Source organism: Gavialis gangeticus, unplaced genomic scaffold (assembly GCF_001723915.1).
Source record: "Gavialis gangeticus isolate Ggan-Ray unplaced genomic scaffold, GavGan_comp1, whole genome shotgun sequence".
Taxonomy (NCBI): Eukaryota; Metazoa; Chordata; order Crocodylia; family Gavialidae; genus Gavialis; species Gavialis gangeticus.
This window is the reverse complement of record NW_017729017.1, coordinates 12,323,167-12,347,392: the sequence shown is the minus strand read 5'-3', so window position 1 is coordinate 12,347,392 and position 24,226 is coordinate 12,323,167. Positions and strand designations below refer to the sequence as shown.

Below are 24,226 nucleotides of genomic sequence, written 5' to 3'. Positions count from 1 at the left end.
CGTGCCCCCTTCTCTTCATAGGGTTCCTTGTAAGCAGCCCCTGGTGTAGGGGCCCAGTGGAGGGCAATGAAAATGGTGAGAGGGGCTGGGGAACAGGACTTCTGAGGAGAGGCTGAGGGAACCGTGTTTAGTCTGCAGAAGATAAGACTGAGGCAGGATTTAATAGCAGCCTTCAGCTACCTGATGGGGGGTTCGAAAGTGGATGGAGCTAGACTGTTCTCAGTGGTGGCAGATGACAGAACAAGGAGCAACAGTCTCAAGTTGCAGCAAGGGAAGTTTTGGTTAGATATTAGGAAGAATTTTCTCACTAGGAGGGTAGTAAAACACTGGAACAGGTTACCAGAAAGGTTGTTGAATCTCCATACTTGGAGGTTTTTAAGATCCGGCTAGACAAAGCCTTGGCTGGGATGATCTAGTCGGGGATGGTCCTGCTTTGAGCAGGGGGTTGGAGTAGATGACGTCCTGAGGTCCCTTCCAACCCTAATTATCTATGATTCTATCATTCTATTTTTAGGTAGTCCATAAGGAGTACCTTTACCTTTCCTTCAGACTAAAGCAGCTAATTACCTCTCCCTGTTTTCTTCGTTAGGATTGCTTCAGTGTGCTGCAATCAAGCAGTGTTGATTGGGGGACACTGGGAAATTAGATGAGATCAAGCTCATGAAAAGCATGTTGAGTTCCATTATGTGTAATTACATGTGTAGTTCCAGGAAGGATTCAGGTGTCTAGAGCTTGGTGGCTACTCTGCAATTAGAAGCTAAACCCATTAATTGTGGCTGCAGTACAAAGCTGGTGTGGATTCCTATGGTGGATGGATTCCTACAGAACTTGGCTGAGTAGGCCCCTAGTGCCCAGACAGAAACTAAATATTCCACATCTCATAAACAGCAAACTGGGAGAGGATCCTTTGGAAACTAACTTTCAGGGGGTGTTAACCTGGCTGAAGCAGCATGAGGATAAGATAACCAGAAAAATCTTTGGCTAGCTGATTTATGATTGTCCAGAAGGATTTGACTGGGGAACAGGGAGGGTTCCTCACAGATTTGAAATAAATCCTTCAATCCCTACAGAGCAGGGCTGTCCAACCAGCTGGAGATGGCACAGAGAAGATGCGCACACCCAGTGATTCCAGCAAGCAGTAAACAGCACATTCTGGAAGGCCCTATAGTACAGGGAGCTGGGGGTAAGGGGGAGTGTCTCTGTCAGTTGTGCAGTTGGAAGGCTCTGTCCATACACACTGCAGTGTAGGAGTGTTGCTCCTCGTAAGCAGTTTAGTGGCAGACAAGTCCAGGCCTCTGACAGCAGCATTGTACATAGTTTTAAAATGTACAACGAAGTACAAACACAGCCTGTGTTTAAAGCCAAGCAGGCACTGATGTTACCAACCGACCCATCAGAAATGTTCATGTCCACCAAGAACTAGGCACAGCTCCAAGTCAAAAATCATTTATTAGTAGTGAGGATCAAGGTCGTTCCTGGTTTCCCTCACAGCCCATTTCAGCAACAACCTGGTAGGGGAGGAGGGGAAGCAAGTCCACATGGGAAAGGAACATAGGCTAAAAACAGGTGTCAGGTTTAGCTGTTGTCCCTTGGTTTGACTTGCATCAATACAGGCATAGGACAGTCTTTTACACATGCAATGTGAACTTCCATTAACTTGAATTAGCCCCACTTGTTGAGGGGAGAAGGGTTATTTCAGTAAATCACAGGCTCAAAGTGGGACAATGGGCCTGTTGGTCAGTGGAATCCCAGAATAAAATGCTTCGTCCCCAGAGAAATCCAAGGTTTGTTTTAAGCCATGCTTCCCTCTCCTGGAGGTCTCCAGTGAACAGTGCAGAAGTAAAGCTATTTCTTCCACTACTGAAAGAACTACTCCAGTGTTTTACATCTACAGCACTGGTGCCAAACATGCTGGCTTCTGGAGGCATGCTGCAGGCTTGCACCGACTATTGTAAAATAGCATAGGCTTATTTTTTTAGAAAAAGCTAACTGTGCGGATGCTTTTAAGTGGCATCAAGAAGGGACTTTTTGGTTTCATCTTACTGTTATTAATGAACCATTTCCAAGTTCCAGGCTTAGAGTCTAACTGCAAATCAGCAGCTGCCATCTTAAGAGCTGTGTCTCAGGCTGCATTAAAATGGGTTAACTACAAAGTGTATTTGAGGGAGAACTCTATGGTCTGTAGATCACATCCACCTTAGCATTAAGTGAAGCTGAGAAGGAGCCAGTCACACTTGTCTGTGGCCTACATCCCCATGGAAAGAGAGGTCACAAGGAAACCACTTTTGCAATAAGGCTTGTCATTGTAAATACCCCTAGAGAACATGGGTGGTGTTAGCAAAGGCTGTGAGGCTGTGTGCTGGTCTGTAGATGTGTCTCTAGGTAGTGCGCCCTATGGTGATATTCAGGGGCGGTACTAAAGAGCCTACTGATTGATGTTTCAGTATGGCATTGGCTCCTCCAGGTTTTCATCAGCTCATTCTGATGACGAGTGACAATGGCAGTGCTGTGTTGGCAGCAGCAGCGAGATTGGCTGCAAGGTGATGGGCAGAAGTGAAAGTACTTTGCAGCTCTGGCATGTCAGGGAAAACTGCAAAAGCAAAACTGAGCAACCTGCAGATGGTTGGGCTGGTAAACATACTGCCCCCTTTTACACTGGTTGGATTTCTGCAGCACTGGCACCTCCAGGTAAAAGCGTTCACTGTTCACAGCCTTGTCTTCCTGGCCATTTACCAGGCAGCCCTCACACAGGCAGTAGGCTTCCACTATCTTCTGAGGGTACCGGTTGGGGTCTTCGCTCACTCTGTTAAAACAAAGAGAATTTGAAACTTGGTCCTAGTAAAACAGAGCACTTACTCAGACACTTCAGTTAGGGGCTGCCAAAGCCATTCAAGAATCATCAATAATGCAGCTCTGTATTTGTTCAGTGCCACCATGTTAAGAGCAACAACAGAATCCAGGAGTCAATCCCTGCCCTGCTCCCCAGGCTAAGAGAGCTCTAGCTTACAAGAATGGGAACAGAGGCACAGAGAAAGGCAGAGTGGCCTCCCACACCGACAAATAACAGGTCAGAACTATCTAAGTGAACACTATATAAAGGAGTTATGGCTTGGCTGCTCCACCTCTGCATCCAGAACTGTCAGCATCAAGAGGATGTCCATCTGAGGTGCAGCCAGATGGCCAAGGAAACATGAGCACTAGCATTCAGCTTCTCTACAGAGCATGGCCCTTTAAGACAAAGGAAATGCAGATCCACATCCCAATGAATGAGAGCTGGAGGGTTTCCAAGTTCTGAACATAAGGCCATGTCACTGGACTTTAGAGTTGCTGAGACAGTCTTTGCTCCTCTATCAGCAGCTTACCTGTATGACCAGGGTGAGGTACTTCTGTCCTGGAGATGGGAAGAAGTCTGGTTGACATTTACAGGGCATGCCTTCAGTTCCTGATCAGGCAAAACCTCATCTGCTTGAACCAATAAGCTAGCACCAGAAGCAAGATAGGGGTTCAGTATAGATTCTAGCTCTGCATCTGAAGGTTCCTGGCAGGGGGTGTGGGCACTGAATGTGTGGCGAAAGACTAAGCATAGCAGAACTTGAGCTGTCACTTTTACCTGGGAAGCAAACATATATGGAAGAGATAGAGATTTAGGGGAAAGAGTTACTGAGACGGTATATCAAATTTATCTAGGCAGCTAAGTCCCATGGAAATCAGTTCACTAGGGTCTGAACTTTAGACACATTTGAAAATGTTTCCCATACTAAGATAACTTTTTCAATAAAGAGGTTTGGAGGTTAGGAAGAAGCAGACAGTTTCAGTTACATCTCTGTGTTAAAATGGGGCCCAGGCTTCTTACCAAGTACAGACAGCAGTGGATGTCTTTGGTCACCAAGACTTCTTCTGCCAACTTTCATTTCTCAGACCACTAATAAATACATATTCTAGTATGGACTTGAGAGGCACATATGCTTAACATTTGGCTGTGGTGAAAATGGCTATTTTACCAGATAATCCTATTCTGGGTTTAATTGCACAAGAGATGTATTTTTCTATTGACATAGGTAACTTGAGTTAGTGTTTTTGATGCAAGAAAACCCCACTGTAGATAGACCAAACAAGCCATAATGGGCACATACCCACATGCAGGGGCATGCAGTTGCTGCAGCAAGAATAGTAGTGGCACAAATCTATGCCACTGCTATCTGCTGCTCCTCGTTCCCCTGCATGTAGGGTTAGTGTGGGACAGATTGTCCCAGGTCAGTACCCCTTGTGCCAGTATTGCCCATACTGGTCCAATCTGCATGCACAGAGGGCACTTCCTCATGTCTAAACAGGTTGCAGCTTTCTGGGTAGGTATATGAATTTTTCTCACCATGCAGTATAGGTCAAGTTCTACCCTGTGCATAAAACAATAGTCATTTTTCATTAACACTGCTGGAACCAGAGTATGGCCCTTTAATTATTCTAGGTAGGGGAGTAGGGAGAATATAAAAGTTTAGATTGGACCAGTATGGGCAATACTGGCACAAGGGGTACTGTCTTCAGAAGTGGCAGCAGTTCTGTGGTTGCAGCAGTGTCCAGGCCTTGCAATGGTTTGCCCTCCTCATCACCCAGGCATCTTTCTCCGACTCAGTGCTCCTGTCCAGGGAGTGGTCACAGACTGTCCAGCCATTGGTGTGCTGTGCAGTCTGATGATTGGCACTATAGAAATGTGCTCTGGGATCTGCCACTTGCCTTCTGGGTGACATGGGGTACTGACCTTCTTCAACAGCGATGGGTGATGAGTGCAGTATAAGAGCTCTGTCACTGACAGGCCCTCAGCCCAGTGGCCTGTGCAGACCTGAGTTTCATCTTTCCTCTTCACTGGCCACGTCTACACAAGATTACACAAGATGGTTACTGCATAGTAGCTCATTTCTACTGTGCACTGGTTTGTTAGTACCGTGCAGTAGCATCGCAGGGCACAAACCATGACACGATGCTACTGTGTAGCAGTAACGAGTTACTGCACAGTAGTAATGGGGTACTCCACAGTCCATGTCACCTGGAAGCTGTGGGGATGCTACTGTGCAGTAATGCCGGTTATTAAGCAGTCATTTGGGTATGCAAGTACTAAATGACTGCACAGTAACAACTGCATGATCAGCATCTCATGTAGATGCGGTCACTGTGAAAAAGATGAGACTTGGTTCCCTTTCTGACTTTCTTAACACCAGTAGCACTCTCACATACTGGCAGGTGAACAGAGCCCTGCCTAAGAGTCTCAGACTTCCCTGGCTACCTGGATCTTACTGATTGGCTTGTCAGATGTTGATACCAGTATATATTATTGCCTTAAAGACACAGTGGTGGTCTCAGTCAGCTTTTGCAATGAGATTCATGGCTACACAAGACAGATGAGCAATCTGCTGCTTTCTCTGCATCCATCCCGCCAGGGCTGGACACAGGCATGGGTGAACCAGGTGGCCACCTGGGGCCCGGACAGAAAGGGGGTCTGAAAATGGTAATTTTTAAATTATTCTTATCATTATCTCTGGCAAAGGGGGGCCTGATGCTAAAAGTTCACCCAGGGCTGCCAGGAGTCTAGGTATGATGCTGCTTCCAGCATACTGGGCCACCTCAGCCTGAGATTAGCTAGGGCTGGTTTAGCCAGCTGGGCTGCATTCAGAACCCAGCATTTTTCTGCCTTTCCCCATGCATTCTATATACGTTAGCAGATAAGTTTCCATATCTGCCACTGGGCAGAGAGTATCATCTCAGCCAAACTCACTGATTCAGAGCCATGCACTTGAACTCCCTCAGTTACTACTTTAAACCCTTCATCAAGAAGCTGCAAATTCCTGCAGCTGCCTTTCCTTACACTTTGCCAATTTGATTGCCCACTTCAAGCTTATCAACACTATGACAGCAACAACTCCTGGAATCAAGAGGCCTGAGCATGCCCTGCCCACACCTCACTACTCAGGCCTGCAGGCACACTCCAGACCCAAAAACAAACCAGAGGCCTACTCTGGGCTCATCCCTCTGTGTCAATTCTTGAGTTCTCCATATCCAGTGCACCTGACAGCAGTCACTGAGGTCCATCCCAGAGCAGCCTCATTGATATATTTCTAGGTTTGGTATACTCATTGGTATACTTCTAGGTTTACTTCTAGGCATGTCAACAAACATAAGAGTGCCAGGGGTGGGTAAGCATCTTGCTGTAGGTTCACTGCCTCTGCAGTGGAGATAAACCATTCACTGGTTGTGTAATATAAGTGAAAGAGCAATCCTATACAAGTCATCTTTGTGCAGGATTTACTTAGTAACCCATCCAATTAATCTACCAAGCTTCACATGCTGAAATACCTATCTACCTCCATGGTGGTGATTTGGTGTAGGAGATGGGAGGTTTTCATCTCAGGACAGGATTTTGGTTTTTATCCATAACTATGACCTCACCAAATCCAGGGCAGGCCATGTACAAGTAAGGGATGCACTGTAAGATCACTGGTCTGGGACTCAGGAGACACGATTCATTTCCTGGCCCTGCTATGGGCCAGTTGGGTAACCTTAAGTCACATCAACTCTCTATTCTTTTGTTTCCCCATTGACTTTTTTCATGAGCACACATACACAAGCACCAAACAGGGCATTGCTGTTCCAACTACACACAGTGAGCATGGCTCCAGCAGGTGGGTAGCTTACTGAGTCACTAGTAAGCTATGTTTCACTGAAGACGGTTAATAATAACCGCATTTCACAGCTGAGACAATTATATAAGCAAAAAGCTATGTGAAAGGAAACCTCTCTAGAGACATGGCTCTTAGGAGACAATGCATAGGAAATGTTTTTAGCCCATGAGGTTTGAAAGAAGCTGAAGGAAGTTAGGTGGTAGTTCTGGTGGTAGTCAGTGGAATTGGCTACCCAGGGCATGGACATACAAACAAGTTACTCCAAAGCAAAAGGGGACAGGGCTTTACTGTGTGTCAGCTGCCTTACACTAGCTGCTTAGGTACATGCTTTTATCCTGTGATAAGTGGAAGTTAAACTGGCAATTTAGCCCTCAATAAAAGATAGGCTTGTTCCATTTCATGTACTCCAGGAATATTTTTTCTGCCCACACTGATTTTTCACTACCCATTCACAAAGAGCAACAGACAAACATGTTTGCTGGCTTTAAACATGGGAGCAAAACCAAACTCCTTCTCTTGCCATTTCTATTGTGCTTGAGGCTTCCTGGATTCACGGGGCAAACGTTTGCAACACAAAGTTGCACTGGAATCCATTAAACTTGTTGCATTCATCCAATGGCAGAGGAAATGTGCACAGAATCTGGATGAAAGGAAATAAACAGAGATAGTTTGAGGAGTGAGCAGCCAGGACAATTGTCTAAGGCCTTAGGCTAAGTCAACACGATTTATGAATAGGCAGTCAGAAAAGGGAGAAGCCCACTCCTTAAACACTTCATGGAGTCCTAATGAGTCTAATGCTGGCTTTGGACAGTGTACCACAAGGGGTTCAAATACAAAGATAATATTTGGAAATGCCGGCAGTGCAACACCCTTCACTTGGAGGAGACAAGGGATCCAGTGATCCCTGTGCACATATGTAATCACTCCATTTGCTGTACAGTCCCCTTTGCAGTAAAAAGCAAAACTGGTTGCTCCTGCACCTTTACCGGGAGCTGGGCTCTTAGTTCATGGGTAGCAGCATCAGACATTACAGCAACACTGAAATTACTGCAGCGTTTGGCAGAAGCAGCAAAAATTAAAGTCAGATTCCAGTGGTAATGCTGAGGGTATCTAAGGCTGGTGTGTGGTCAGCCATATTCCCCAGAAAAGTCAGTGCCAAGTAACAGAACACAGTACGAGTTTCAACAGAGCACTCCCTTCCTTCCAGTGACCAGCACCTTTTTCCCCCATGCCTCAGGGAAGGCTCTGGGCCTGTTTATCAAGTATGGTCTCTGCATGTGGAGGGGGATTATAGTTTAATCTTCAGTAACTGCCTAATGGAACTATTCCTTCCTTACACCCACAGCACAAAACAGACACCAAACCAGTGGCCCTAAACTCTTCTGTGTTGATAAAGATTTTCTAGGATTAAATGAAAATTTCTAATCATCAGTCATGGTAATTTCCATCATGCTGATCTTCCTGAGGACAGCTTTGCTCCCTAGCATACAGATATCAGGTTGGATTCTTAATAAGAAAAAACAGTCATAATGACACTTACTCCTAACATTTGCTTAAGCTGAAAAAAATAGGAATAAACCTAAAAATCATCAGTGTCATTACTGAGTTGCATCTCAGCTGCTCACCTGTAACTGCATGGTTGTTTCCACTTGAGTTGAATTCAGACAGAAAGAGTGGAGGCAAATCCTTCTGTTTCTCTGGGAGGAAAGGGGCTGGTAAAAAAAATAAATGGCAAGTGCCAGGCCTATGGAAGATGACCCTTGTTGGACTCAGCTGGAGTAAGAATTTGAGAGTGTGATGAGATTGAGAAGAAAACCTGTGTTGATTTTTTTTTCTTCCCTTCCCCAGCCCTTCCTTTCCAGAGAAGGAGCCCTGCCCTCAGATAGGTTCTCCCTTTGCTCGGGAAATGTCAAGACCCACCTCCAGCTTCATAGATACCTGACACCTGTGAACCAGCCATTCCTCTCTGCTGCACCGTGACTCACTGCTGAGAAATGTAAGCAGATACTCTGAGACGAAGGCTAGGCCTTAGCAACACATTTTTTTTTTCTCTAGAGATACAAAGAGACACCATCTTTGTGCTGCCATAAACATTTTTATGGCAGCACAAAACCCAGGGTAACAGATGTTTTAGCCCTTTGTCACACTGCAAATAAGCATGATGATTTCTAGTGGTCGTTTATGCCATTTCTCATAGCTGACATCTGTTTGCTGCCTGCACTCTCCAACTGCCCCAGGCAGGCGGTCCCGGGGCTTCTGGGGGACATGTCCACAAGTGCAAAAGGAGAACCTAGAACACATCCTGGAACAGCTGATCCCACTCCAAACATGATGTCTGTTTATACCATAAAGTGCCATATCAATGCCATATACCAGTATGATTATTCCTTTTCTCACATGGAATTTCACAGATACATAGAAACCAACACAGCTAGTCTTCCCTCACCCAACATCTAATATCAGAATGCAGCCAACAGACTGATCCCCAAGGCACAGCATGTCACATTTGCCACTGTTCAAGGTAATATGGGGTCCAGCCCACCACTGACTGTGCAGTAATGGCCCTATATGAACAGTGCTGTATGCTCTCCATCCAGCTAAGAATGTCACCAGCTCATTATGGAAAAGAGCAGTGGAAAGTACTTCTAGCACTCCCAAGAACTGCCCCACCATCACCAGGTGAGATGGACAGCTACCTACCCTTGGGCTCCAACCCTAACCCTGGAGCCAGTTTAACAGTTTCAGGTCTGAAGTTGTTTTCTGTGTCAAGAGCGATCATGTCTGTGGCATCATGGACTGCTGTTGGAGAACCTGTGAAGGATGCCAAATGCATCTGTGATTGGATGACTGCTCTTCCCTGGATGTCACAAGCTGAACACTGCTGATACAGAGGTCCTATATTGGCTAATGACCAGTGAGCCATTTTGTTGGTTTGTTTATTGTGTGTGTGTGTTTTAAATTGTGCCTGGCATGTTTTGCTAACACACACTCACTCTCATTTTATATATCTACAAAGACACAGACAGACATTAGTATCACTCTACAGCAGTGATTCTCAACTAGAGGGCTGACATATTTTTAAACATGCCACAGTATGCTGTATAATATTAGGATCTTAGCATCATAGGAAAGTAGAGCTAGAAAGGACCTCACAGTGTCATCCAGTTCAGCTCCCCACTCAGAACAGGAACATCCGTGACTAAACCATCCTAGCCAAGTGTCTGTTCAACCTGCTCTTGGCAATTTCCAGGGATGAAGATTTCACACCCTCCATCACCTGTATACTAGGGAACAAAGCTGCTTGATCACCCTCGTAGTTAGAATGATCACCCTCATAGCTGCTTGATCACCCTCATAGTTCCTGCTAATCTCTAAAGACATCATTGGACTAACAGTTCACTGTGTGGGTTACCCATAGGAAGTATAGCCCTCATTACAGGAAGATCAGGCTTTCGTATGTGGCGGGCATGCCAGTAGCAGCCCAGGTTGCTGACTCGAAAGGGCTTTGAGCCATTGGTGGGGCATTCCCACCAATCAGGTGGTGGTGAAGGAGAGGCTGCCCGCCCCCCATGAGGCAAAGAGCCTAGACCTGGGTGAGAGCTATACTTCCCCACAACCTGATTGGTCCTGTCACAATCTGGGGGCAGAGCCTCCAAAAGGTATAAAAGAACAGCATGCCTGGTGGATGGACCCACAGTGTCAAGGGACGAAGAAGAGAGCAGGACTAAGAGGAGCTGGGGAGAGCTTCCCAGCAGGGCAGAGCAGTAGCTCTGAAGACCCCAAAGACCTCCTTGCTGGATGGGAGTGGTGAGCGGTGCGGCCCACAGCCGTGCTGCTGAGAAGCACGATGGCAGTGCACAGTTACACGCATGGAGTCAGACCCTGGGAGCTGTATGAGGCAGCTTGGGTCTGCATCCCCTGGTGTTTGGCCAGATGCACAGTGCACAAGCGGTGCATGGAGCAGAGACCCTGGGAGCTGCACAAAGCAGCTTGGGTCCACAGCTCTTGGCATGAGGCCAGGGGCTCGGTGCAGGCAGCACGGCGTGGTAGGTCCAAGAGGAACCAGGACCCTGGAAGCTGCACAAGGCAGTTTGGGTCCCCAGCCCCTGGAAAACAACCAGGATTTTGATGCAGGGATGGTGCATGGCACAGTCCAAGTGGGACTGAGGCCCTGGAGCCATATGAGGTGGCTCAGGTCTCCAACCCCTGGCATGAGACCTGGTGTCAGAAGCAGACTGGCCAAGTTCACCGACGCCCCCGAACTCTGGGATAAAGCATCCACATCTGAGGATAGGAGGGTGATCCAGGCAGATCTGGACAGACTCATGAAATGGGCAGATGAGAACCTGATGGTGTTCAACACCAAAAAATACAAAGATCTCCACCTTGGGAGGAAAAACCTGCACCATGCTTATAGGCTCGGTAGTGCTACGCTGGTTAGCACTACAGATGAAAGGGACTTGAGGGTCATGGTTGACCACAAGATGAACATGAGCCTTCAGTGTGATGCTGCAGCTAGTAAAGCAAGCAAAATGCTGGCTTGCATCCATAGATGCTTCTCAAACAGATCCCAGAACGTCATTCTCCCACTGTATTCAGCCTTCGTGAGGCTGCAGCTGGAGTACTGCATCCAGTTTTGGGCTCCACAATTCAAAAAGGATGTGGAGAAGCTTAAGAGGGTGCAGAGGAGAGCCACGCGCATGATCAGAGGTCAGGAAAACAGACCTTATGACAAAAGGCTGAGAGCAATGGGGCTATTCAGCCTGGAAAAGCGCAGGCTTAGGTGATCTGGTGGCCACCTATAAGTTTATCTGGGGTGCTCACCAGGATCTGGAGGAACGTCTGTTCACCTGAGCCCCCATGGGATGACAAGATTGAACGGTCACAAACTCCACTGTGACTGATTCAGGCTGGACATAAGAAAGAACTTCTTCACTGTCCGAGCCCCCAAGGTTTGGAATAGACTGTCACCGGAGGCCGTTCAAGCACCCACTTTGAACGCCTTCAAGACACATTTGGATGCTTATCTTGCTGGGATCCTATGATCCCTGCTGACTTCCTGCCCCTGTGGTAGGGGGCTGGACTCGATGATCCTCCGGGGTCCCTTCCAGCCCAAATGTCTATGAAAAAAGTCTATGAAATCTATGAGACCAGGAAGACTCAGTGCAGGCAGTGCTACACGGAAGGTCTGGGAGCGGACCCAAACCCCAGGAGCCGCATGGGGCAGCTGAAGTCTACAATGCCCACCTTGCATGAGGCCAGGCATTTAAAGCTGAAGCTTTGCATGGAGTGCCCCAGTCGAAACCAAGACCTCAAAACCCTGCAAGGCAGCTTGGGGCTCCAACCTTGAGCAGAAGAGTGCAAGTGGTGCACAGGGCTACCAGTGGCCAGCAGGCCCAGAGGGAGTCAGAGACAGCTGGAGCCTCAGCAACAGAGGCAGTAACTCTCTTGCAGAGAGACGAGGACCCTCCACCCAGGTGCCTGGAGTTGTGAGTTCCTAGGGAAGGGATTTCCCACAGGGGAGGGGGAATCCACCCAGATGGAGAAGCCGACCACCAAAGGGGAAGCCCAGAAAGCCAGGGCTCCCCAACTTTAAAGTTTTATTTTGGGTTAGAAGATATTTTGGTTGGGCTGGGGAAAGCCTGAAGGGCACCAGGGGAACTTCTCCCCAACCTTGCAGCCACAGGAACACAGCCAAGGCTCCAAACTAGCCTGGGCCTTGGGGTTCCTAAAAGAGTTAATTATATTCAAGAGTGTTGCACCTTATATTTTGCGAGTGGGTGCCAGATATTGTGTAGTTTAGTTTTCATTTTTTATAAGTGTAAGTTAATAAAGTCTAAAATTATTGAGTGATATTGAAATCTTTAATATTATGAGGCTAAGTATTTGATAGAGTATATATGTAGATTTATATTTAATATCTAAGTAGATTTAAATTTTGATAGAGTTTGAGGTTATAAAACACTTGTTGAAACTTAGGTTAGAATTTTATTATAATAAAATTCCTGAGAGAGGAACTGTATCCTGAGAGAGGTTATAAAACTGTGTAAATATTGCCTTTAATCCTTGTTATTGTAAGTCTTGTGTGTGTGTTTATACACATTTTTCATCTTTTTTTATTTATATTGTAATATTAATAACCTTGTATATAGTTAAAGTATAGAGTGTGTTGGTCTGGCTCTCTGTAGGGGAAAGAGGAAACTGCATGCTGCCAGCAGTTTTCCCACACAGCACACCTGCCCTGCTAGCATCTTTCTTCAATTGGAGAAGGGAGTACACAACCAGGTACACCCAGGTTACATATATTTTTTCTGAGTATATCTTCCTAAACTCACATTTGCATAGCCATAGAGCCACTGGCCAGGTTCTCCTTTTAGCTATGATTACCAAAACAACATACAATATGGTACAGAGAGGTTTGTATTCCCTCTGGTCTTACTTTCTCTGGAGGGACAGTGCTCTTTGCATTGAATGTTGCCCCCCCTCCCCCCCGTATGAGAGCCAAATCTGGAGCCCTGGGTCTAAGTCACTGGAAGTTCTGAGAAGCCCAGCTTACTTGTGTGGTATTTCCTGAAATACATCAGTGGTCAGCTCTTCCTTGTCAAGCTGTCTGTCCAGACTGCACTCATTTCTGACACCCCAGTAAGTCAGGATGGAGTCTAAGACAGTCAGTTGGTATGGATCCTTTAGCCTACGATTGCAAAACAAATGGGCTGTTGTACTTTGGCACAGCATAAAGGATTATAATGTGCTGTACTTGGCACTTAGCCCTTAAATCAGCTGCTCAGAATCACCTCAGAAAGGAGAAAACAAACTGCTTAGTTTGCGATCGTGACAGAAAGCCAAGGTCAGGAGCTGTCTTCCTCTGCTAAGGCAAGGAACTATGGTGAATTTTGTTTCTCAAAATTGGTTCTCATTTCAGGGAACTTTGTCCTTAGAATCATAGAATCATAGGTCTGGAAGGGACCCTGAAGGATCATCGGGTCCAGCCCCCTGCATGAGCAGGAAAGACATCTGGGGTCAGATGACTCCAGCCAGGTGACCATCCTGTCTCTCTTCTCACCAAGTCCCTGATGTACACCTCTGATATAGTGGTAAGCCACAATCAGGTCCCCTCTCAGCCTTCTTTTCTTAAAGGTGAAGAGCCCCAGATCCCTCAGCCTCTCCTCATATGGCTTGCCATGCACATCTCTGATCATGCAGGTGGCCTTTCTCTGGACCCTCTCGAGCTTTAGCATGTCCTTGTGCCAGAACTGGACACAATACTCCAGCTGCGGCAGCACCAATGTTGAGTAAAGCAGGAGAGTCACTTCTTTGGTTTTACTGGAGATGCATCCACTGATTGATTGATCGAATTCTGCTGGATGCAGTTATCAAACACAAATCTGGATAGAAAATGCAAAAATAGTGAGTGACCAACCCTCCTGTAGACTGTGGACATGGTAAGTGACTGACAGAGCACACAGACAGGTACAGACTGTAGACATGACACAAGCCTTAGTTATTAGTAGTATGTGCTTAAGGGGATACACACATAATAATTAATAAGCTTGCAATTAAGCCACAAGCAGTAGCCTGGAAAAGTAGAATAAGACTTTGTTTGTCAAGGCCACTGATATGAGACGAGGCCAAGAGCAAATAGCTGCTTAAGAGGAGTTAAATGCAACAACTGATGCTTTGCCTTTTGATATGAATTAAATTGTAAAATTTATGTTATGTGTAGAAAAGAAATGAAAGTGGGAGTTAAAGGTGCTTTGGGGTGTGGATCCAGAAACACAGAGGAAAAGGAGGGTTCCACCACCAAACCTATCTGTTGTCAGCTGTGGCCACTTTCAAGGGACTCATGCTAAACTACAGAAGCACAGCTAAAGCCAAAGCCCTCAAAGCCTGTTTCACAATGAACCTTTGCAGACATTACAACTAGCCCAGCCAGCAGAGTAAAAGAAACAGGACATTACAAGTAGCATTCTCAGATGGTGAGGGAAAGAGATATGAAGTCCTCTGTTCCAGGACTGTAATTGTCACAAATTACATAGATGCCAGCTCATTGATACCTTCCAAGTCCATAGAAAAACCAGTTCAGTCCAGTTCCCCAAGTCTCAGTGAAACAAATAAGTGAGTAAAACCAATCTGGGAATACTTAGCCACACAAATACTGGGTGTAAACAGTGGTGGATTTTGGAAATGTAACACAGTTCAAGGCGACCTGCTGCCAATCTGTGTGCCACCCTCCTCCTCCCTCCAGAGTCTCCCTAACAAGTATAGGTAAGAATATGTATTGTGCTGTTGCAGATAGCTAGAAAGGCATTGTGCACCCTTGAGACAAGAGCTTATTTTGTACTTTGGAGAGTAATCAATAAATCTGTCTCTTGCCACTTTATCTGACACCCGTGGTAGTAATACCCTACCTGCTAAGAGGGAATGGTGGATTTCTGGGAGGTATCATTGCATTCTGATTTTATGTACAAAACAGGTAATCATGAAGGGAATTGTAAGTTTCCCCTAATCCTATTCAAGCTTGCAAAAGAGGTCCTGATCATAAACAGAAGATAGTCTTGTATCTCTAAAGACCAAATGGTACCCGGGTTTTGGTAACACTACCTGCACTATTCCTGTCCTGTATTGCTGCTGTGTTTTCAGCCTGATAGCTCAGAGAAACAAGCATTGTTCCTTAACACATGCCTGGAAAAACAGGCTCCCACCATTACTTTGCAGATTTGTCCTCTCAGCATTTGTAGAGCCCCCTTTTTCCTGCAAAAAATTTCAAACAAAAATTTATTTGAAATGTCACAAGAGAATTTCAGAACTAAATATTTACCTTGAAGAATTCATTCTGATTCTGTTTTAAAAAATAATCAATCTTTTTATAGAAGTTTATTTTTTGTCCCGTTTCTTTCTCTTCTTTCCTTTCTAATCCCAGCATGCAACAAAACAAATAGTATTTGTTTCCTTTTATCTCTTCTTTCTTGTTTCTTTTCTCCTTTTTCTTTTTTCTTCTCTTCTGATTTTTAAATACTTCAATTTGGCAACAATGACTGGGTGGCAAAATAAAAATGAAAAACCAAGTGGTAAATATGCCCCCCCCCCTTCCCTTTTGCCCATGACCTCCTTTCATTCTGTTGTACTGAGTAGGAAAAAGAGCAAAAAACCAAAAATGTAACATTTCCAAAATTTTATTTTGTTCTTTTTAAATAACTAAAATGGAACTAAAAGTTTTTTAATTCACCAAAAAAAAAATAATTGAACCTAATTTTTGGAGTGGAAAAATATTTCTATTGAAATTGGTCCAGAAGCTTTATGTTTTGGTAATTTTGTCATGTTGTAGCCATGATGGTCCAGGAAATATGTGCAAGGCAAGAGTTTTTATTGGTGATATCGTTCATTGGACGAACTGCACAATTTCAATAAAGTTAGACAAGATTTTGAATGCAAGACATTATTCATCACTAGGGACTGATGTAGTTGCTCTAATTAAAAGATATCATGCACAAAAGTCCTTGCCTTCAGCAAGTCTAGACCAGGCGTTCTCAACCTTTTCAGCCTCAAGGCACCCATCAGAAAATGCAAGCTCTTAATTTTCATTTGTCTTTTAACTGCAGAAAAGTAATAGAGCAGTTCTTTTGTTGCAAAGAAGTCAAATAGACCACAACAACAAGGCAGAATGTTTTTAACACTACAGATTCCTATGTGAAATCTCTGGGTTTATCTTGTGATTTGTGGTTGCATACATAGGCAACTCATGGCGGGTCACAGGGAGGCACACTGGCATCTGTGGGTTGGCACTGGTGTTTGTGGGCTGTCCCCACTTGCCACCCCTTGCCACTGACACTGGTATCTGTGGGCAGTCCCCGACTCGCTGCTGACGCTGCTGTCTATAAATGGCACCCCCCCAGTCTTAAGAGGCACCAGTCATTCATGAAAGGATCTCAAGGCACCTCAGGGCACCCCAGCACCCTGGTTGAGAATCACTGCTTTAGACATATACCCCCCCTGCTGTTCAGGGCAGGGTGTTTCTTTCCATGATGAATCAGCATCAACAGGAGAGGCCTTAGAGAGTAACTCCCCTGACACCACCTACTCCTCCCTATTTCCAGCTTCCTGCCTTCTCTGTTTGATCTCACCGCCTGCCCCCTGCCATCTGTCAAGAGTATTGTCAGCTTTCTTCCAACCACACTGTCTCCATCCAACTGGCTTCCTTCTCCTTCCACACCTTCCTTGTCTCCCTTCTAACTTGTCTTTCTTGCAGTTTCCTTTCCACTGCCCTCTCTACTACCCATCAACCTGTCCCCTTCTTACAATTAATTTGCAGTCCCTATTCTCCTTCAATTCCTTCACACTTCCTGCATCCCTTCCCCGTGGCTCCATCCCTTCTACTTTTCAGTATGCCCTTTGTGCCTGGGTTGATTCTAGTGAAGCACTGGAGTTTTTACAGGAAGGTTAATATGTTTTTCCACATTCCTTTTCATCTGAGTCCTTCCCTGTTCTACCCCTTGTCTCCAGAAATCTAGCCACTGGGTCTGGGTGAAAGTGGCCCAGCATTTCACTTCATGCATGTAGGCTGCATAAAACTACCTTTGTCCCTGCACAGATCTTAGCATGTGGGGATCAAGCCCTCTCTTCAAAGACCCATTTTCCTGTTGCATAGCCTCTGTCTGCAAGAAGTCATATCTTAGCAGGTGACTCCCTCACCAGTCACATACATTAGAGTACAAAGAAGTTGGGTAACTCTTGGCTTTAACCTTGTATGTAAATGGAACACCTGCAGCTCACAGCTGTCTCCAAAGTATCAGATTCTCCTGTACTTATTTTCATTGGAAGGGGGCAAGAGGTAAAAACACATGAGTATGTTACCCAAAGCAATTACCTTGGCACTCAGCCCACTGCTACCCCCTCATTAACGCACAGGACGTTCAGTATATAAGGGCTATCAGTTCTCAGAGATTAAAAATGAGAAGGAGGAAAATTGGTACAGCTGCTGCAGATCCTGTGTTGATCAGAAGTTTCTTGCTGATACAGCAGTGCCTTGGGATTCCAGGTACAGCAATTCTACTGGGCAAATCTAATGACCAGGCATTTGGGGATAGAATTTTCAAAAGGCCTCAGGCCCATCGGGGGCATGTTGGGTGCTGAACACTTTTGGCCACGTTGGCACTGACTGTTTGTGGGGGGCTGAACCATGGACACCTGGCTGTGAGCACTTTAGAAAATGTAGCCCTTTGGGACAACACGTTCCAGCTATGGAGCTAAGGTGTACCTTTATACAACCTATCTGATTCACTTGATCCTATATTGTCTCATTCCTGGGCTACATATGTGTAGGTGCACTGAGCCCTGGAAAAAAAAAAAAACAGCCCTAGACCTATACCAGAAGATAATTAGAATGAAGCATGGGAAAGTGAATTTGCTGCAGTGATGGAGGCTTTTGGAGGTGGGTTGCAGGAAGGCTTGTAACGGGCGGAAAAATGGTGTTTGGTTGTAGGAACTTAGTGAGATTAGAATATGGGGCAGGGAAGGAGATGTAGTAGGGGTTGACTTATTAAAGGGGAGATAAGAGAGAATAGGAAAGCAGCTACGTAGTACCCAGTGACTGATGCTGGATAATGTGTCCCTTTAGAGCACTGCCCACTGTAGTCCTTTGTACTGGCATGTTCCTTATCAGGCAGACTCTCCATCGGTCCTTTCTATCCCATGGGCTCCATTACTTCTCACATGAGTTTATCTACGTTTCCAAGGCAAGACCTGTTCTGCCCATTGTGCTAATTACAGCTGCACTGTCGGATGACTGCAATAGAAAAGCTCCTTACAGGTGCTGGAGTCAAGGATGTTAAAGCTCGGCTGCTTGTTCATTATTTTGGTCTGTGGCATCAGAGGCACTTCAGGCCTGCCTGGCAGGAGTGGAAATGAAGATGATACAGCTGGTGGAGACAAAGCTGTAGCAGGGCTACCTAGTACAAATGCAAGTCATGAGAGCTACAAGGAACACAGACTGTTCACCTGACTACACAGCTGTCTATTCCACTGTCACTGCCAGCATCCGTGACATGGCATTTAATGACTGTAAGTTAACAGCTGCTGTCCTAGATTTACAGCACCTACTGAGGCCACATCCCATCTACTTCAATGGCAGCAGAACTTGGCTCCAATAGTTTCCATGGCTGCATTTGCAAAGTTGTGTGCCTGGTACTCTGTCCCACAGTGAGGGACCCCAGGGCTCATCTTTTACTTAGAGGTGGGTCTAGTGCAATGATAGCACAAGGCTGCATGAGGCCCAGGATTTAATTGCTCAGGGCTGCGACTTACTACTTGCATGACTGTGCAAATCATTTAGTCAAGTTACTGACACCTGCTCACCTTTTAGCGTGCTTTGAGACTGATGTATGACAACATGCAAATGGTAGGAGCAGATAACTCAACAGGCTTGTTGGGCTCATAGCACCTGTCTAGGCTAAATCCCTGGCTGCTCATTCCCATGGAGCTATGATGATCCTAACTTTTTCTTCCTTCAGTACCTAATGGTATAATCCAGAGAAGTGCCCTTCAGACCCTGGCTTTTTCCCTAAAACACTTCCTCAGATAACTGTAACTGTGGGGGAATCCATTTTTAAACTGCTCAGAATGGTACTTGCCGCTGTGTAGGCACAGCAGCCAGCTGGATGGCACTGAGAACATCCTGAATGGGATGGACAGTCTTTGCAGTTTTTTTTTAAGAATCAGACTTGTAAAAAAAAAAAAAAAAATGGATTTGCATAAAAATTGCTTTTAGGCACCCATTGCTTTTTGTATTTTACCAACACATTTTATTTACCTCATTACCCAAAAGCATAAGAAACCAAATGTATTAAATGGATGAAACGAAACAATAACAGACTGAAAAGGGGAGCTTACCATGTGTCCAGCTGACCTAGTTTAAGTGTTCTCTGTGTGTGTTCTATCCATAATAAGTGGAAGCTAAACTTTGGAAATGTAGCAGCTGTTTATTTCAGTATAAAATGGCTCAGTTTAGCCTCTTGTATTACTATGGAGTAGGAACAGAGATGTGAAACACTTACAATGGATCATCTGCAGTATGGTAATGAGCAGTGAATCCTCTCCACCCCTGTAAAGTAGTATGATTGTTTAGTTGCAGGCTGATAAAGCTTCATGGCATTTATTGGGATAGATATTTACTGAGAATCTCTCTCACTGCAGTTGTGTTGTGCGACACCAACAACACTGACAGTTTGCTTTGCTTGTAGATCTCCAATACTTACTAGCAGATGTGATCAAGGATATCTTGCCCCTGAACATAATGAAATTACTCCCTAAAACAGTCACAGATGTGAATGAACTGCTAAAAGGCAGAGATGATCCAAACATAAATCTAACTGGAGACCTGAAAAGCCATGGAGCTCAGCTCCATATACTCACCTTAATCCAGAGCATCACCCAGTAAGTACATCAGCAAAGTAGAAAGGCACCTGTGTAGGCCTCATAGGTGGAGGAGGAGCAGGTGGTGTGGCTAGAAGGTAATTTCTCTAACTGCTAGACTTATATCAAATGTGGGCACAGGTGGCTCCTCCCTGTCTGACCCCTGTTTTAAAAAAAAAAAAAAGCAGGGTCACAGCTGTAACTTCTGAGGGGGCTGATCCTGTATGGTCTCCTCTGAGAAGACCTATCTGACTGAGCCCCTAGTAACTCTCAATGGATCCATCCTTGATCTAATCCCTTATTAAATTTGGTCATACTCATCTGCCTCTACAGCCTCCCATGGCAAGAAGTTCCATGCATTAACTATTCACTGTGTTTTTAATATATTTAAAAAAAAAAAAAAAAAAAAAAAAAGCACATCATCTTGTTTGTTTAAATGTGCCTTCTGATAATTTCAATATGTGCCCCCTAGTTCTTGTATTAAGCCAAATGTGCATCAGCAGTGCAACCTTTGAGTCAAACTGGGAGGAAACTAGTGAATTTGACCACTTCCAGGGCTAGATGGCTGGGAATTTGGGGATTTGTGACTTTTTTTTTTTCTTTTTTTTTCCCATGTATGTGCCTCAGTTCTACCTAAGTCCTGTTTTAGGATGGATTTTATGAATCCAGCTGTAAGCAATATAGGTAAGGCCACATGGAAAGCTGTAGCTGAATACAGTTTTCCTGTGTCCTAGATTAGTGCTGTAACCATAAGCCCATCCTCCCTCTTCCTCCATAGTTAGCCATTTTGAGATGTTCATTGCTTGTTCTCTGGGTGCTCTATAGGGCTTTTGTAATAATATATTCCTGTAGGAGTGCCTCCTATCCATTCACTGCTTCACTCCCTTTCCTTTTACAGGTTACTGATTGTCAAGATTTACATCATGACAACAACAATGTCACTTTCACCTGGCAACAAGATTCACCTGTCTCTTCCAGTTGAGCTCAATGTAGAGGGCAAAAGGCAAGTAACTTAGAGGATGTGTTCTTTGTAGAGATGTAAGGACAGTGATGGAGTGATCTATCTAGGCACTTATCTGGCATTCAACTTCCTAGCACCTGGGCATCTTGCCATCATAGGTAGATCTAGGTGTTAGGAAGATGTCATTTCCTTCATTTTACCAATAGGTAGCTAAGACATGGCATAGAGTAAACTAACTTACAAAACTACACCAGAAGACTGTGTCTGAGCTGGTGACTGAATGTAAACCTCTAGCATCCTATTCTAATGCCCCACACATTAAACCATCCTTCTTACCCTAATGGATTTTCATCTTGTCAAGTCCATGTTACTGCCTCCAACTCCTGTGACTAGCTGACTCTACAGAGACACTTTCCCTTGTTCCTATTGTTAGCTGCCTTTCTAAAGTCTCAGCTCCAAAACTAGTGCATGTAGAATATCCAGTACTTCTGGGTGAGGTGAGGTTTATTTATTTTTAAACCCATTCCTTGTTTCCTCCTTTCCAGATCAGTCCCTGATGAAACTCATTTTAAAAGACAGGGATTGATGTAGCACATTGAGATTCTTGAATTCCCAAATCTTTCCAGGCAAAACTGAACCCTCTTTATTTTGTTCTGGGGCAAAAGGTTGTAAGATGCTTTTTCTGTTAGGGTTAGGGCTGTTAGTTATAGTTTCCTCCTGTATTTCAGAGAATTACTGTCATGTTTTGCCCCTTTCTCCAGTTTGCAGCTATTTACGGTGATCATTCCATTGTTATACCAGTGTTTTGGCTTCATACCAGCTGTAATGAAATTCCAAGTGCAGTTCAATGAGGTCACTGCAATGAGGACATGACAGGATTCTGTTTGTGTGATCAGCAAGATGGTTAATTAATTGGCATTTCACCTTCTTCAGCACTGTAGTGGGGATTCTGGACTCTTTGGTGAAAATCAGGATTGATATAGTATCCAAACCACTATGGGATATCTCTAAGGACCAGATATTCACAGTTGAAGACTCCAAGATAGTTATCAAAGGCATTCAGCTTGAAAAGCAAAAGAGGTGAGTCCTACAGATTTTTTATGTCCTGGAGACAACGTGAGACAACAGTTGGGAAAGAGAGAACTTACAAAATTGGAGTCAGATATGCATTCTGAGAGGTTACCTGAGAATCCGCTTGATTATCTACCTGGACCTGGTCTTGCAACCCATCCTCCAACAATCAGTACCCCAACAAAACTGGACCTCCAGGGCCCTAATAAATCTCAGCTCTTCATTTGCTCACAGATCTTCCCTACCTGTGGCAGAAAGAGGCCTGGTGGCCTTCCTTTGCCCAGTCTGCTTTTCAGGGCCCTCAGTTGCCTTCCGCTTCCCTTGGTGCCTCATAGGGCCAATGCTGGCCAGTCTAGTCCCTCCAAAACACCTTCTCTTAATGACTGGCTAACTTGCTCCTCTTCCATTAAGATAAATGCTTGCGGTCACCTCAGAGTTTTCCTAAAGCCCTGCAGGCTTTTCTCAGCCTCACAATGAACAAGGGGAAACTGTTGAGTTGTGAGGGAGATAAACTATGCGAGTGAATTTACGAATCTAAGGCCAGAAAAAACCATTACCTGTAAATCATCTCATCTGACTTCCTACATGACTCAAACTGCAGAAATTACCCAGCTGCCCCAGTACTGAGCCCAGGATCTTGTGGCCAGCAAAAGCCTCACTTCCAGAAAGTGATTTGAAGAAAATCAAGCAATGGAGAGCCTACCTTTCCTTTTTGGGAGTTCTTTCCAATTATTAACTTTCTTTCCTGTAGGAAGTTTATACTTCTTTCTAAATTGAATGTGTTGGCTTAAACTCCCATACACTGGTTCTTCTTAAGCCTTTCTGTGCTAGACCAAAAAGGTCATCAGAATCCAGCATTGTCTCCCTGGAAAGGTGCTTATAATTCATAATCAAGTTATCTCCTGGTTTATTTTTTTCTTATCTGCTGCGCTGGTATTTACTTTAGAAGGAAAAATGACTGGTATTCAAGATAAGGATGTTAGTTGGAATCAAATTAAAAGGAATGCTCAAGAATGTAAGAGGCCTACAGGCAGCCTGGAAGCTGTTTAAAAACGCCATATTAGAGGTTCAAGAAGTGTGTACCACAAATCAAAAAAGATACTAGGCAGGAAAGTAAAAATCCTTCATAGTTTAATAGTATAGTAAGTATAATGACTTGGGTCCCAGTGAATAACACAACTATGAATGAGGACAGAACAGACCGTGAATGATGCCACAGCAGGGGGTTCCTCTAGCACAGACCCTGTGGCTGCCTCTATCTTGAGTTCCCCTTACTACCCAGGGATCATGTTCAAATTCCTCACCTGATAAGACATTCCCTTGTAAGGAACTATCTCCAAAGTCTAACCTTTATCACTACAGTAAAGAGGCTATTGAAGGCAAAAAAGGTATCATTCAAAAAATGGAAGGTGTGCAAACTCTGGACAGGAAGGCGCACAAACTCTGGTAGGTCAAGTGTGAAAAACAGGGAGGCCAAAAAACATTTTAAGGAGCATTTTGCTAAAGACACTGAAGTTTGTAAGTTAGATGCAGGAAACTAGGCCTGTGTGAAGCGGCTAGTATTCGATTCAGATTTGGGGGACAATGATTCGATTTGGTAATGTGAATCGCTGTCCTGAATTGATTCAGTCAAATCTGATTTGGAAATTTGGCTGCAGCTGAATCTCTGAATCACACAGGCCCCACCCCCTCTCAATGGCTGCCCCACCCACCCCAGCTCCCGGCTCTTTGAAAAAAATAAAAAGCCCCCACTCACCAGCTGCTGCCGGGCAAGGGGGCAATTCCCCATGCCACATGGGGGGGGGAGGTGCTCTGCCACAAGCCCCCCAACCCCCACCTGCTGTCCCAGCCCCACCACAGCTAGCCTACCCGCCCCAGCTCACCACCCTTTAAAAAACAAAAATAAAAAAAAATTGGGCACTAACCTGGATGGCCTCTTGTGTCCATAACCCCCACCCCTGTTCCTCTGCATTGCCTCTAACAGATCTACAGCCTTGAAAAAAATGCCAGCTCTGTACCATCTCCTCTGTACCCTCTTTTATGATAATGCTTGCTGTACCCTCTCTAACTAGGTGGTCATGTCTAGCACAGTATCAGGTGTCGTCCCCCCCCCCCC

The 24,226-nt window shown here is 45.0% G+C and overlaps 2 protein-coding genes across 2 annotated transcripts in view; one reads left to right on the top strand and one right to left on the bottom strand.

Annotated features, from left to right (window-relative positions):
• Positions 1 to 1,430: 1,430 nt before the first annotated feature.
• On the bottom strand, positions 1,431 to 8,558 carry LOC109294652 (interleukin-17C-like). Its single transcript, XM_019513108.1, has 3 exons — positions 8,297 to 8,558; positions 3,363 to 3,610; positions 1,431 to 2,803 (listed from the first exon to the last, which is right to left on the bottom strand). The coding sequence occupies exons 1-3, from the start codon at positions 8,306 to 8,308 to the stop codon at positions 2,581 to 2,583; spliced, it is 483 nt and encodes a 160-aa protein (XP_019368653.1). The 5' UTR covers positions 8,309 to 8,558; the 3' UTR covers positions 1,431 to 2,580.
• Positions 8,559 to 18,485: 9,927 nt separating this feature from the next.
• LOC109294592 overlaps positions 18,486 to 24,226 on the top strand; it is an 8,490-nt gene continuing 2,749 nt past the window's right edge. The window contains exons 1-4 of the mRNA XM_019513013.1: positions 18,486 to 18,728; positions 19,907 to 20,099; positions 20,977 to 21,081; positions 21,973 to 22,119. Of these exons, the coding sequence (XP_019368558.1) occupies positions 18,626 to 18,728; positions 19,907 to 20,099; positions 20,977 to 21,081; positions 21,973 to 22,119 (548 nt within the window). The 5' untranslated portion in view covers positions 18,486 to 18,625. The remainder of the gene's footprint in view (positions 18,729 to 19,906; positions 20,100 to 20,976; positions 21,082 to 21,972; positions 22,120 to 24,226) is intronic.